The sequence below is a fragment of the Mytilus trossulus genome, chromosome 4 (assembly GCF_036588685.1).
Source record: "Mytilus trossulus isolate FHL-02 chromosome 4, PNRI_Mtr1.1.1.hap1, whole genome shotgun sequence".
NCBI lineage: Eukaryota > Metazoa > Mollusca > Bivalvia > Mytilida > Mytilidae > Mytilus > Mytilus trossulus.
In genome coordinates, this window is record NC_086376.1 from 81,153,645 (window position 1) to 81,170,171 (window position 16,527).

Sequence of the window (16,527 nt, forward strand, 5' to 3'; positions counted from 1 at the left end):
AAATAGTAAATGCAGTATACACATGTTACTTTAAACAATAACATACTTTAAAAAAAGAATAATTCAAAAATTTAAGAAAAGTCTAAATATGTTACAATTGATGTAAACTGACGTAAACCTTATCACCACATCTCCTTATTTTCATGCAGATAATCTTTATAAACGAAGGATAACTTATTATTACAGAATGCAGTTTATAATTGCAGATAATCTTTATAAACGAAGGATAACTTATTATTACAGAATGCAGTTTATAAATTGCAGATAATCTTTATAAACGAAGGATAACTTATTATTACAGAATGCAGTTTATAATTGCCTTGTGTGTTTTGGTTGCTTGTGTTTCTGCACAACAAGAGACATTGAAAAAGAGGTCTGTTGGCGACTACAACCCAGACTACAGGCAAGGTAAGGAAATATTACTAGCAGAAGCATAGTTAATGTTGAAGGCCGTACGCTGACCTATAGTTGTTAATTTGTCTGTCATTCTCTTATGGAGAGTTGTCTCCCTGGCAATCATACCAAATCTTTTTTTATAACTAATGTGTTATTGTCAAAGTTATCATGAAAGCAGCAATATTAATGCTTATCCTTTAACTCTTGTATTCCACTTACTTTTACGTGCATTAGTAATTCATTTGTGAAAAATAAGTTAAAACAACAAATTTTAAGAAAATATGTATCCCCATAATGTTGAAGGCCGTACGGTGACCTATAGTTGTTAATTTCTCTGTCATTTTGGTCTCTTGTGGAGAGTTGTCTCATTGGCAATCATACACATCTTTTTTTTTTAAACTAATGTGTTATTGTCAAAGTTATCATGAAAGATATGTAAGTGATATTCCTTTAACTCACGTGTTTGACTTGTTGGTTATTTTTACATTCAATTAGTAATTAATTTGTTAAACAAATCAGTTAAAAACATCAAATTTTAAGATAAAAAGTATCTTCATTGTAGAAAGACTCAAACATCTGAAAATTTCAAGTATTAACCTACAAACTGTTTCTTTTTCACAGATTACAGGAGAAAGAGATCGGGAGGTCACAAACACGGTAAGAGATACCAATAAGAATTATAGAAAAAAAATCTGATTTGTTCAATGTAGAAGAAACAAAATAATTTTTAGGTAAATGCAATCAAAACCTTATGGGACTTGATATCAAAATCTTCCAAGGCTGACCACTACCTTTATGATACACAAAATATAGTGCATTGAGTGCATTGATCATAATATTCTATACATCCTATCCATGAACATTTCCGGAAATTTGTCGATGTAATTTATGCTTAGATATTCAAGGCACAAAATGATGTTACACTTGTCAAGAAAATGACATAACTTTTGCAAGGTGCTTACAAGCACTTTGATTGAATGCTTTATGATATAAGTCGAGATCACTGAAGTTTGGGTTGACTACCATTTGAAATTACATTCACGTCATATCAGTCTTATTGCTCCTTTTGGCAAGGTCACAACACATAAGATCTAAAACTTTGTACATGTTAAATAACAGCGATAGTTTGGAAAACATTAAAACAAAATCAATCAGTAAAAATTGAATAAAAAAATGAATAAAAGTGTTTATGTTTAGAGATGATAGTGATCACAACCAGCTTTCGTAATTTTCCTAACAAATGCTAATACAAAAAATCCAAAATTGTAGGTCATGGCGGTGGTTCTGGATCTGGTCACATCGGAGGTGGAGTTTCTGGTAGCCTTGGGGGCGGACTTAGTGGTAGCCTTGGAGGCGGACTTGGTGGTAGCCTTGGAGGCGGACTTGGTGGTAGCCTTGGAGGAGGACTTGGCGGTAGCCTTGGAGGAGGACTTGGTGGTAGCCTTGGAGGAGGACTTTCGGGGGGTTTAAGTAGCAATGTTGGAGGAGGAATTTCTAGTGGACTCGGAGGAGGACTTTCTGGAAGTCTTGGAGGAGGACTGTCCAGTGGACATGGAGGTGGACATGGAGGTGGTGTAAGTGGTGGACTTTCAAGTGGACTTGGAGGTAGTCTTGGTGGTGGACTTTCCGGTGGTTTAAGTGGCAAAGTTGGAGGTGGTGTTTCTGGAGGTCTTGGAGGTGGTATTTCTGGAGGACTTGGGGGAGGAATTTCTAGTGGCCTTGGAGGAGGACTTTCTGGTGGTCTTAGAGGAGGAATTTCTGGTGGCAACGCAGGTGGGCTGTCCAGTGGTTTAAGTGGCAAGGTTAGAGGAGGGGTTTCTAGTGGACTTGGAGGAAGACTTTCTGGTGGTCTTGGAGGAGGAATTTCAGGTGGACATAGAGGTGGTCTGTCCGGTGGTTTAAGTGGCAAGGTTGGAGGAGGGGTTTCTGGTGGACTTGGTGGAGGAATTTCTGGTGGTCTTGGAGGTGGAATTTCTAGTGGACTTGGAGAAGGTCTTTCTGGTGGTCTAGGTGGAAGAATTTCTGGAGGACATGGAGGTGGGTTGTCCGGTGGTGTAAGTGGTGGACTTTCCGGTGGAACTGGTGGATCATTAGGTGGTAAGATTAAAGGAAGCCTTAGTGGATCAACTGGTGGTGGATTAAGTGGCGGGCTAGGAGGCGGTGTAAGAGGAAATATTGGAGGTGGACTTGGAGGTGGTCTGTCCGGTGGTGTAAGTGGTGGGCTTTTAGGTGGCCTAAGCGGAGGAACTGGTGGATCATTAGGTGGTAAGATTAAGGGAAGCCTTGGTGGGTCAACTGGTGGTGGATTAAGTGGCGGGCTAGGAGGCGGTGTAAGAGGAAATATTGGAGGTGGACTTGGAGGTGGTGTTAGTGGTGGACTTGGAGGTGGCCTTACCGGAGGAACTGGTGGATCTTTAGGGGGTAAGATTAAAGGAAGCCTTAGCGGATCGACTGGTGGTAGCTTAAGTGGTAATCTAGGCGGTGGTGTAAGTGGTGGACTAGGAGGAAATCTAGGCGGTGGTTTAAGTGGTGGGCTAGGTGGCAGTCTAGGTGGTGGAATCAGCGGTGGGCTAGGCGGTAGTCTAGGCGGTGGTGTTAGCGGCGGCCTAGGCGGCAGTCTAGGTGGTGGACTTGGAGGTAGTCTAGGTGGTGGACTTGGAGGTAGTCTAGGTGGTGGACTTGGAGGTAGTCTAGGTGGTGGACTTGGAGGTAGTCTTGGCGGTGGTTTATCTGGAAGCAGTGGTATCAAGATGAAAAGTAGCAGTAGCAGCAGTAGTAGTATATCTTCTGGAGGAAGAATTGGTGGTGGAAAATATGGAGGAAGTTCTGGAAAATGGGGTGGAAGTTCCGGAAAATGGGACTAAAAGCATCAGCAGGACTTCTACTTAGAATATAGTGTCCATTAAATAATTTGCTTCATTCAGGTTTTGTTTTCATTTTGACAGAAAGTTTTGGAAGTGTTTTTGTATCTTCTATTACTATAGTTATCAATGGTATCAGGATTATAATTTAGTACGCCAGACGCGCGTTTCGTCTACATAACTGAGACTCATCAGTGACGCCCATATCAAAATATTTATAAACAGTTTACTAACAATTCCAAGTTAACTACCCACAGTCTCAATGATTGGTGTATTATAGGATTTTGGAGAAAAAAAACTGTGGAGGGCTAAAACATCATCCGGTCCCCAAGTACCAAGGTTTCAATCGGTTTGCAATACACTACTGAAAAATAGAAAGAGAACGTTTTATTTTGGTTCGTATGTGCAAAGGCACCTGTTATCAAATATTTGTAAAAAAAAAGTTCTCTTTTATTGATTGCTGGTTGCGAACGTCAAGTGAGTTTTTCAAATTGAAAAACAAATTATCATATCATTTGTATGTACTTTAATGACATGCGTTAGTAAGTGAATAGTTTGTCATCTGTGTTTCCAATCTTTGTCCTCTTGTTCTTGAAATAACAAATACAACAATGTATCACATACATGCCGATAAGTCCGTTGCATATCTTTTAAATAGTTATAAATGTGATCATGATTTTAAATCGTTTTCATGTGTTATATAGTCCGTTTTCTCCAATTATAATTCTTCATATCACAACCTGGATTCCGTAATTTTTTAGGCCGAAATAATTCCAAATGGGGTGACTATGTTGAACGCATATATATATCCAATCAACAAAGGATACAACAGATAGAGTTAAGTCTGTCTTATATCTTGATTTAGCTGTTCAATTATGAACTTTTCATTTATATGTAGCAACATTCCATCAGCGCCTACATGTGACGTGTATATCTCCCAGTTGAAATTTCAATCATGATTTATTTGGAGGAGGATTGTAATCGTCCCTTCGACGTTTGATGGACGCCATAACAAATGATAATAGTATGTTCCAATTGTCGTAACCATAATCCCGTCCTCTTTTCTTCGAATGTGATCTACTGAATAAGACTTATCACCGGGTTTTTACTTATTAACCAACACGACGTGACGAGTACAACAAGTGGAGCACGACCTGCTTACCATTCCGTAGCACATGATATCACCAATGCTTATATGGGGTTCGCAATACTCTGTTTTTAGTTTTCTTTGTTATATTTTGTGTACTTATGTTTGTCTTTTCGTCGTTTTCTGTGTGATTTTTTTCTACGGCATTGTCACTTTGTTTTAAACTTTAAGTTTGTATATTATTTTGGTAATTTTTGTCTTTCTTTTAGCTCACCGTGCCATGAAGGATCATAAAGCACTGTGAGCTATTGCCATCTCTTTGCCATTCGTCCTTCGATATACTTTTCCTACATATATGTCATAGTGTGTAGTCGATTTGAAAGGTTCACTTTAAACTGGAATGCGTTTGTTTTCAATACCAAGTTCAATCAAAGTATATTAGTCGGTTCAGACGTTAAAAACTTCGAATATAAATTGAAAGACGAACACGGGATTAAAACTTTAATTTAGGCTTTTCTGTGTTTTCCGGAATAACAGTCCGTCCGCATTTCTGGTCCTATATTTTGTTTTTCTTTCGATCGAAAAGAAATAGAAATACAGCTAATATAAGAGAAGAAACGACATATTTCAATCCTTTTCAGAGTAGGAATTCAACAACAGCTCCCTTTAAAGCTGAGGATGAATTTCGAGTCAAGCGAACCTGGAATGAACCTTTAATTTCATCCAATCAAAACTCGTCTTGCCATTCACACGACAGAAAATCATCAACACAAACAGCATCCTCGTTATTTATTATACATTTCGGACCTGGTGCCCGCCCAGAGGGCTATGGGAGGGTGTCTAGGATCCCGGAGACACGGCGATAACTCATCAGGCGAGTCTTCTGATGCTGCAGGTAGTGGGAGTTGGGTGGGGGTTAATGAAATAAAACTAAAATCACCCCGGTCATTTCCTGTGATCAGCTGATCTGCAGAGGTGCTTTGTGTATCCATATATATATAGCATTTGTAGACAGTTGTTTTATTTAGATTAAAATGAATTAAGTTTTAATCTCGATTGACTTGTAATTTTAATAACACTATCCTTATTTTTTCCTATATTTTTCTTAAATTTTGATAAAAACAAATATTGTGTATATAAATCTAGAAATACTTCCTTTCCATAAATAAATGAACACTTGACAACATTGTTTGAAACGACGGGCTGCATTGGGTTTTACAATTGTCACAAACTGCAACTTTTCAACTGGTGACAAAATTCGACTAGTACATTTGTACAAATGTACAATAATATTTGTGGTACCAAGGATTTGTATAGATATATCTAACTATACAAATCCTTGATTATACCAACATGTTATCATGTGAACATTTTAAATTTTTGACCTTAAGTAATAAAATTGGTCTATAAGGGCATTTACAGGTTCATGTGGGGAATGTTAGCATCTGCTGGTAATCTTGTATACAGGTAAAAAGATTAACATAGCATTAACTAGGATTTGTATAGTAAGACTTACATGTAGTGATGTACTCTTCTTCTTCATCTTTCAGTACAGAGTCGGACTCTTCTTGAGTGTATAAATGACTCCTGCTCTTTAAATCATGAGGTCTTCCCTCCTCACTTAATAAAAACTATTTACAAGAAAATTATTTACAAATAAAACTATGTACATCTGGGGTCATAGGAGTTCTAGGTGTGTAAAGCTCCTGTCAAGGCCTCTGGCAGGATGGTAAGGCTGGCCTTGAACTCTTCTAGTGTAGCTGCTGTTGTGGCTTTTTCCGGTAGAGTGTTCCATTCCCTGGTTGATTTTGGGAAGAAGGAGTACCTGTATTGATCTTTTAGAGTGCGCTGTTGGTGTATGCGGTGGCCTCCTCTGGTTCTTGAATCTCCGGGTTTGTAATAATTAGAGGGGTCAATATCCACCAATCTATTGCGGATCTTGTATGCCATGGTGAGTCGGTCTTTGCAGCGGCGATCTTTAAGAGGGTCCCATTTTAGTCTATCCATTAAGGTGCTGACACAACCTGGGGATACGTCTTGGTATTCATTGTACACGAACTTAGCTGCCCTTCTCTGTACTTGTTCTAGGTCTTTTTCAAGGTTATGTTGATAAGGGTCCCATACAGTGGAGGCATATTCCAGGGTTGGTCTGACCATGGTGATGCTGGCGTTGGCTTTGACTTCGGGTTTACACTGTCCTAGGTTCCTTCTCAGAAAGCCTAGTGTCCTTGATGCTTTTCCTACTGTCTGGTACTATACAAATCCTTGTCATAAATGAGTGATAATTGTAATTATCAATTTATTATTATTTTAAAAAGTTGATCATGACTGAAATCCCATGGGAACATGATAGTGCCCCTCCTTTTGCCAAACGGTTCCTTTAATCATATGAAGCTGACTACAAAATGTACATACAGAAGCTTCTAAGGATGAATGAAAAGAAGTTAGCATTATTCTTAAACTATAAGAAGATGATGTCCTGTCACTTAAAATAATTTGAAAGTTATAATTTGGACAACTGTTTTTATGAGCAGAGGAAGCATTAACTGTTAAACTTGTCTGTAAGTCCGTCCATACATCCCAAAGTAGGTTTCCATGCTCTAACTTTAGTTTAATCCAACTAAATGTTACTAAACTTATACAAAATGCTTATAACCAGAAAACACAGATCAATTTGGAATTTTGGTGGCGTCAGATTTACTGTTGTTGAATTATGCCCCTTAACCAAATGAAAGAAATGCTGAATTTTTTGTTTCACGTGCTTCACACGGGTTATGTTCTTCTCATATATGTTATGATGGTATGATACTAAACCCCTAACAGGAAGGATTGTGCCTGATGTTCATATGATGAAATCATAATCTTTCAGTCAGTTTAATTGAAGTCTGGAGCTGGCATGTCAGTTAACTGCTAGTAGTCTGTTGTTATTTATGTATTATTGTCATTTTGTTTATTTTCTTTGGTTACATCTTCTGACATCAGACTCGGACTTCTTTTGAACTGAATTTTAATGTGCGAATTGTTATGCGTTTACTTTTCTACATTGGTTAGAGGTATTGGGGAGGGTTGAGATCTCACAAACATGTTTAACCCCGCCGCATTTTTGCGCCTGTCCCAAGTCAGGAGCCTCTGACCTTTGTTAGTCTTGTATTATTTTAATTTTAGTTTCTTGTGTACAATTTGGAAATTAGTATGGCGTTCATTATCACTGAATTAGTATATATATTTGTTTAGGGGCCAGCTGAAGGACGCCTCCGTGTGCGGGAATTTCTCGCTACATTGAAGACCTGTTGGTGACCTTCTGCTGTTGTTTTTTTATTTGGTCGAGTTGTTGTCTCTTTGACACATTCCCCATTTCCATTCTCAATTTTATTTTAACTTAAGTTTTCCTCAACCAAATGTTATTAAACTTATACACAATGATTACTACATGTATATATTGTACCTCAAAATACACAGATTCAGTTTGATTTTGATGGTGTCACTTCAACTGCTCTAGTGTTATGCTACTTTACAAATGGAAAAATAGGAATTTTAAATCTGTTCTAAATAAATCAATGACGTAATTGCTAAAATTATTTTTTAAGATTGGAGTTATCTTCCTTTGTCCATAATTGTAGTTGATTCAACATCAAATATGGACAAAGAAAGATAAATCCATTTTAACAATTACATTAACTACAACCATTGCTTTAATATACAATGCAATATTCAAATGAATAAATTAAAACAATCTTTACCCAACCAACATAAACCCTATGAAGGCCTCTTTGCTAATAAAGTACTTTGTACATGTATGTAAATGCTTGATTAGTCATATAAATCAAACGGGGTTTACTTACAATTCTAGCTATGTTCATGATGTTTTTAGCTTATTTTGACAAAATTGACTCTAACTGAATTATATTAATTCATTATTTCACTTTTATAATCAAATTTTATTTTGTTTATCTAAATCAAAGTCCCTTTTACATGTTTTGAAAGACCTGTTAGTGTTGTAGTCTGATTTAAATTAAACAAAAAGAAAATGGTGGCTAAAGTTATTAAAAAGTACTGGTATATACATATGTAAATCAACCTATTATACATGTGTACATGTTATATGTATTAAATATTATTTGTAAAAAAGGCATACATAAATGTGTAAAAAAAAATATGTTTTAACATGCCAACATGTCTATATATACATGTATGCATGCATACATTTAAATGATTTTGGTGATAACTAAGTCAGATGTAAAAGTATTTTTGATATATTTAATTTTAATATTTTTGTTTATAGTTTCAATTGGAAGAAATCAACCTTTGAAGCCTGAAAAACCCAAATGGAAAAGTGACATTCCACTGACAGAAACACAGCTAAGAAGTAAAAGAGAAGAGTTTTGGGACACAGCACCAGCATTTGAAGGCAGAAAAGAAATATGGGATGCTTTAAAAGCTGCTGCATATGCATTAGAGACAGGGGACCATGGTTTAGCTCAGGCAATAATAGATGGTGCTAACATATCCTTACCGCATGGTAATCTAGCTTGTTTATGGTTTCAAGTTTAACCTATCTTGTTTATGATATCAAGTTTAACCTATATTTACATTTTCATGAATTCCTATATTAAACAAGTTAAAAATGTAACTAAGATTATATTTTTGGTTGTTTTGGTTTTTTTTTGGGGGGGGGAGACCAAGTACAGTAATCTATTTTTATTACTTTGTGCTTTGTTGTCTATAAACCTTTTTTCTGCTCCAAAACAACTGTGCCAAATATAACCAAACTTGGCCACAATCATCTTTGTCTATCCAAGTTGTGAAATATTTTATCGAATGATCACATACATGTACATGTAGTTTATGGGATATATAAAAATTCTGGACTAAAAATAAGGTTTTCACCCATAACTGATTAACCAAATAATCCATCAATATATTAACATAATGATATTACATGTATATATACAAATGATAGGAGATGTGGGACAGAGGTTAATGAGACAGCGTCACTCAAGAACAGCCAACAGACATGTAGAGGGCAACACAGAGGGTTAAACAAATATGCTGCAAATAAAAAAATATTCTTACCAAGATACTAAAGAAGTTGAACACACACAAAAATTGACTAAGTTCAATATCCGAGTAAACATCATTTGTTTACCATAAACATATTTTTAAAACTAAAAAAAAAAGAAATTGTTTTACATGTATAAAATATATTTTTCTATCACAGGAACATTGATGGACAGTTATGATGAATTGGGGAACAGATACCAACTTCCTGTCTACACCTTAAGTGCTCCAACAAACTTACTAGAAGAGACAAGTGAAAGTGACGCTGGGCTGGACTCAGAGAATGCTTCACCAGGGCTGGAAATCCCTCTCAAATTCAGACTTTCAAATCATACTAAAGATATCAAACTCTATGTGAGGACTTCTGATACTGTGATGAAACTTAAACTCCGATTGTCGGAGGAAGAAGGTGTCCCACCATCAAGACAAAGATGGTTTTATTCGGGACGGTTGTTGTCTGATAAAATACGCATTGAAGATGCAAAAATTCCAAAGAACAATGTAATTCAGGTGATTGTCTCACCTGAGCCGACAGAAAGTTAATGGAAAGGTTATTTAATTTTTATCTTTTCTTTAAATGTTGTTTCACGAAGTAATATATATAAAATTATGTGTGTTGTGAGAATGAACGAGTGGAAAGAGGTATTGTTATTATACATACTCAGGTGGATTTAGCTTTCTCCACTTGTCCACAGTTTAGAGTGGGGACAGGGAGGTTGCTCCATATTGCCCACACTGTGATGTGGACATATTGATTTAATTGGTTAATCATTATTTAATGTTTTTAAATGAACATTCAAGCATTTTTATTCAACTATATTTTTGTAGGAAGAAATCAAAACTTGAATAGAGAATTGACATTAATAAGATGAACATTTAACGGTGGACAGGTGAAAAAACAAAACATACCTTAGCTAAAGTGTACTTTTAAGGTCACAAACTTACTATGTATTTTCATGATCATACATGTAAAATGTATTGTGTGTTCACAGACATTTTTTTAGCACCTTTTTTGGATAATTGCATTTTCTAGACATCTTGAAAAACAAAAAAACATGTATGATTTTTCATTGTTTTATCATATTTATACACATGCAAATGTTGATGCTGTCGATCAGGGTAATAAACATGTACATGTAAAATAGATCACTTTTAATCTTATATTAGTGTTTTATACGGGTGATTTAGAAATTTCGACCATTAAGTTATAGATTTAAAACTCTAATGAAATCTTAAACCAAAATATAAAATCATTATTGCATATTGCCTCATTTGTGAAGATTAAATTCTGAAGAATAAGCATTTATATTTGGGTTCTACTTTTTTTAAAGATTCTGAATTAACTGGTTGTACCTTCAAAGAGATGAGGTCATGGTACATGTTGAGAACCAAAAAAATGGTGGTAAAAATAATGATACAAAAATTCTTTGTTGGAAGATCCTGATTCTGTTCCATAAAATCTTCCATGGATACTTGATATTAAACAGAACTATAACTGCATGTACTAACAGGTTCTTTGCATTTATGTATTTTGAAATATTTTGTCAATATAATGGGGGTGGGGCAGCTGTGATGGCATTCCAATACAACTAGTGGATATCCACTTACGTATATGCCATTTTCCATTACTACCATATGCTGATAATAATCCAACACAACTACTATGCTTGGTCTGTACATAAAGTATGCAATCAATAGTTTTATGCATCATCATAAATATTTTCCTTTAAAACAACTTTCCTGATTTATTCCTTAAATTACTATTCAACTTGTTTAAGTTGCAATATAACAGATGCAACTGTTAAAGTGTCTTTACTGTTTTAATGTCTTTTTCATACCCTTACTTACTAAAGTAGGGGTATTAAGTGATTTTAGTGTGTGTCTGTATGTATGTTTGTCTGTTTATTCATCCATGTTTTTCTTTCTTTACTTTGTATCCACAACTAAAGTCATAAACTGATTATTTACTCATCATTGACTGACTGAGTAAGTCTTTAAAATATGCATGTACTAACTTTCTAATTGACGGTGTCTCCATTGTTCTCTGGAAGTATAAAAGCTACATTTTTTTTTAAATATACAGATGCAGTTAAACAAGTTTTATATGCATGCCAAATTTCTTTAAATTGAAATATTTATCCATTATTTATAATTTGCCTTTAGATATGGTACATTGTATATAAACAACGTCAAACTATCTTTATTTTTATTTGTTTTGAATTGCCTGTATTGTTTTTGACAAACATTTTAGTGGAAAGTTAAATATTTAAATTCAGTTTTATAATTGACTTGTTTTTAAAAACTAATTAAGGTAAAATACCTTCTTTTAGCTACTGTGCATGGTGCCAATTTTTCCATAGTGTTTTTAATGGTTGACTTTGTGGAGTGTCTTTTTTGTATAAATATTCTGTAACGCTTCAGACTTGTATCAAGTTTTTTCTTCTTCTCCAGGAATTTAGTTTTTGAATTTAATGTTGTAAATCATTGATTTTGTGGGATTTTTTTGTCAGCAAAATTTTTTAATGGTGAAATCATGAATGTTAAATATTGTTTATAAAATTTAACATTATGAAGGACAAAAATAATCAAAATGCTTTTTTTTAAGCATTATACTTCTCTTGTTTAAATCATAGTTTTGTAACAAAGTCAGAGCTGGATTGAGGAAATCTTGCATTTTCATGAACATTTGATATCATGGTTTTGTCAGTCTGTATACAACCAAATACATGTAGCAAGTTTGTGATTTTTGGAATATATAAATTTGTAGGTCACCTGTTCCAATGAAAAAGAGAAAAAATGGTTTCCAATGATTGATAATGAATCCACACCATGTGATCCACAGTAGGATAAAATATGAAGAAAATGAGAAAAAAGAAAAGAAGAGAATAATTGGGTTTTGAAATATAAAGAAAAAATAACAAACGAAAAAAGGATCTCATCCAGACCACATATATTTTTGATTTTAAACTTATTGTTTATCTGCCCAAAATTCCACTAAAGAGCTATTTTGGATTGTGATTAAACTGTTTTATTTTTTGGGGGGAAATTCATGTAGACCTTTTATTGTTAAACCATTTTTAAGGAAAAATTGTTACGATATGAATGATCATGTATTCAAACAATCAAAAGATAGATTTTTGTAAAAGATTTAAAGTTATACATAATTTTGTCTTTAAGTTTTGAAGCCTGATTACAGGCCTTGTTGTTGTGAATGAAAATTGTCTCTGATATAGTTACAATAGGTACCCAAATGGATTTGTGTGATAGAAATGTATTTTGTAACCTCTCATTTGAATTTCTCCACATTGTAAGAGTCACTGTGTAGGACATGCATAAAGGTTGAATTGTTTGTTCGGCAGTGCAGAAACGGATTTGTAGAAATTAATAGATGTGAAAAGTTAAGGAGTAGTCAAGACTAATTTTAATGGGCAGTCAGGTAGTCTGAATGTTTGGTTTAGCAATATTCTGAGTTACGGCTGTAGATGGCTCACACTGTGCAAGAAAGCTTACATGACTTGTTGTTGGACAGAATGTTTAAAAGAAAAGTATGATATTTTAGCTAATAAGAGAAAGATATATAAAATAGAAGCAAAATGGATCAGATCTACTTTGATCCAGATGCTAATTTTGTTAACGTTAATTTATTTTCATGAGTGAAAGTCATAAAATGAAGGTAAACATACCACTGTACACAATGTATATAGTATTAACTGGGGGCAAACACATGTTATACCATTATGATCTGGAACAGTCAGTCAGTTTATAGATTAAGGTGGTACCTAACACTACAGGGAGATAACTCTGTAAAATCAGTTAAACGTTTTAATTACTTTGTGTTGTAATGGGAATATTAAGCTTCTCATTGATCAAAATTAGTGTTTGTCAAATTGCTATATAACCAGTGTGTTTTTTCTGATAAAATGGTTGGTTCAAATTTTTTGAAATTTTTATATTTTTGTCAAAGAAAGTAGTTTGTCAAAAGTTTATGAAAATTAAACGAGCCAAATTTATTTTAGTGAAAGTGTTGGGTACCACCTTAACAACAAGTAATTCAATTGAACTATTACTGGTAATGTTTTTTGAATTGCATTTATAAGGAGTCATAAAATAAATAAACTTGCATATTACAGATACAAAATAAATATTCTGTAAAAAAAAATGCAGGAAACAGTTGTGAACAAAATTGAAAACGAATTTTATAACTGTTAAAAAATAATCACAAATGAAAATGAACTTTCAACAGCAAAAGAAAACTTCCCCCTTTCTGATACTTGTATCAATTTGTTGTCCCCTGTATTGATTATTCATAGCCTTTAAATAGACTTGAAATTGAATCTATAGCAAACACCACTTCATGTATTATTGTTTGCTAATTCATATGTATATGAAGATTAGAATGAAGACATTTCTGTTTTAAATGTGCAATATCCAGTGTCTGGAGTAACAGTTGCAATGTCATTTATTAAACGGACAAATACAAAAACAAAATATCATTCATTGTACTTAATTACATTAAGATTTTATGTATTGGGACATAAGTTTTTATTTTCCATTTAACATATTTTTTATTGTTGTCAAGGAACATTTATATTGTATTTTTGAGGGAAAATGTGATTTTACATATAAATACACATGTAAACAAATAACTGTGATTGAGTTAAGTAATTTACATGTACCAAAATTTCTTTTTTCTAGACATAATAATCAGACAAACTATGGTAAAACCTGCATACACTTTTTTTTATGGTTAACACTTTAGACTATTCCATTATCCTGAAGTGATTTTTGAGTGTAGTGTTACAACAGGGAAGTAATTTAATGTGATATACTTTACTCTTGAGATGCTGTGAACTTAGAAAGATGATTGAGATTATTTAGTTATGATATTTTTCTTGAAAAGTGATTCATCTATAAGTTTTTTTACACTATTACTTTCTTAAAGATAATACTGGTACTAATTGATTTGTCAGGGGGTGGGGGCCACGATGAAATTTTAAAAAAGTCAGGATGACAGTTTATGTAAAAAGAAGTCATTATAAACTAAAAAAAGGCAGGACCGCATAAAAAGTGGAAATAAAAAGGCAGGACAGTGAACACAACTAAACATAATTGTAAAAATCAAATGATAGCTCCCTTGCTAATGTTGCACTTTGTTTGAAAATTCCATTGAAACTTTATTTCAATATCAATAAACTAGATTGTACTTTTGAAACATCTCTGAAGAGTTTCTATTGTCATGTTAATAGATGTACTTTTAAAAAACAACCAATCATTGATTAGCATATTTCTTCCTTGAAATAGAGGAGGATATAACATCAGTTTTACAATTATAGACAATAAAACTTGCACTAGCTTTTAAACACAAAAAAACATAATTGGCTGAAGATGATCAATTTGATCCATGAAAGAGATTAGTACTTTCAATTTTTTTTTTAATAATAAGTATATTAAAACTCATTTTATAACTTTGCTATCTATAAAACAGGTTTTACCAGTTCTCTCCTAGAGAGAAGATTTGTGTGAAATATTACTGCCTTTTAATTAAAAAAAAATCATGTCATTTAATATTGTGAAATTAGTTTGATGGTAATGATTTTCATTTGTCACAGTCAAGAATGGCAAATTTTAAATCATTGAAACTTGTACTATTATTTTCATGTTGTGATTGAATACGGTTATGAGAAAGAGTCTGATTAAAAGTTGTTTATAATGTTTCAGTTTATTGTTATTTTGCCAAATAAGTCAAGGGAGGACTATCTACCCCATGTATTCTCTACTTATATACTGTAGAGTAGACTCCATATTAATTTGGGGTATTGATCTTGGTGAATTTTGGTGCTGTACTATACCAGGAAATTAGTATTTACGAATATCCTGTATGGTCTTTGTCAAAGGGGCTAAAGAATAGTATCCATGAATATACAATATTTCAAATAAATGTGACAGTGTCAAAGGATGTTTTCTCAATGTAGGTATATACTGAAGGTTGAATAATAAACAAACACCAGTGTAGTAAAACAACAACACAGAATATTGTGTATCAGGAACCCTCCCTACAGCCTGGGTTCATCAGGAATTATTTATTTCCTGCCCTTCTTGGGACACAACTTATGTAACCCTATTAATATTGGATGCTCAACAAACACCCCCTACCCCCAACTGAAGCAAAGGCAACTTTAAACTCCTAGAATAACATGTATATATTAACTCATGTGCTATTAAAGGAAAGGTAAACCCTTTTTGCTTAATTTTTTTTATTTATCTTTTATCCATTAAAACAAAAAAACAGAAAAATCATCTTCCTGTTAAAGTCCTCATGAGTGTTTATGTTGCTTTTAACTGCAATCGATCTTTTTTAAATCGATCAACCAATTGATTCATGTACATATATGACTGAAAATAAAAAAGGTCTTTACAAGCTTTAAAGAAAATGTTCATTCCAGTTTTTCACTATTAGCCTTCAATAATGAGCAAAATCCATTCAACTATGAACAAAACTCATTCCACAAAGTCAAGCTATTTTAAACAAGACAGCCTTTTTATACGACCGCAAATTTTGAAAAAAATTTCGTCATATATTGCTATCACGTTGGCGTCTGCGTCGTCGTTGTAGTCGTTGTCGTCGTCCGAATACTTTTAGTTTTCGCACTCTAACATAAGCAAAAGTGAATAGAAATCTATGAAATCTATTAACACAAGGTTTATGACCACAAAAGGAAGGTTGGTATTGATTTGGGAGTTTTGGTCTCAACATTTTAGGAATTAGGGGCCAAAAAGGGCCCAAATAAGCATTTTCTTGGTTTTCGCGCTATAACTTTAGTTTAGGTTAATAGAAATCTATGAAATTTTGACACAAGGTTTATGACCACAAAAGAAAGGTTGGGATTGATTTTGAGAGTTTTGGTTTCAACAGTTTAGGAATTAGGGGCCAAAAATGGGCCCAAATAAGCATTATTCTTGGTTTTCGCACAATAACTTTAGTTTAAGTTAATAGAAATCAATGAAATTTAAACACAATGTTTATGACCACAAAAGGAAGGATGGTATTGATTTTGGGAGTTTAGGTCCCAACAGTTTAGGAATTAGGGGCCAAAAAGGGACCCAAATAAGCATTTTTCTTGGTTT

The 16,527-nt window shown here is 33.7% G+C and overlaps 2 protein-coding genes across 3 annotated transcripts; both read left to right on the forward strand.

Annotated features, from left to right (window-relative positions):
- Positions 1–302: 302 nt before the first annotated feature.
- On the forward strand, positions 303–3,260 carry LOC134716849 (uncharacterized). The gene is made up of 3 exons (XM_063579860.1): positions 303–408; positions 1,018–1,053; positions 1,666–3,260. The coding sequence occupies exons 1-3, from the start codon at positions 303–305 to the stop codon at positions 3,258–3,260; spliced, it is 1,737 nt and encodes a 578-aa protein (XP_063435930.1).
- A 1,610-nt stretch (positions 3,261–4,870) lies between these two features.
- Positions 4,871–15,116, forward strand: LOC134716106 (ubiquitin domain-containing protein 2-like). Of its 2 annotated transcripts, none has more exons than XM_063578878.1 (3): positions 4,871–5,239; positions 8,627–8,863; positions 9,563–15,116. In XM_063578878.1, the coding sequence occupies exons 1-3, from the start codon at positions 5,173–5,175 to the stop codon at positions 9,943–9,945; spliced, it is 687 nt and encodes a 228-aa protein (XP_063434948.1). In that variant the 5' UTR covers positions 4,871–5,172; the 3' UTR covers positions 9,946–15,116. The 2 variants fall into 2 exon arrangements, with proteins under 2 accessions (XP_063434948.1, XP_063434949.1); XM_063578879.1 differs by having other exon boundaries at positions 4,874–5,218.
- Positions 15,117–16,527: the final 1,411 nt, after the last annotated feature.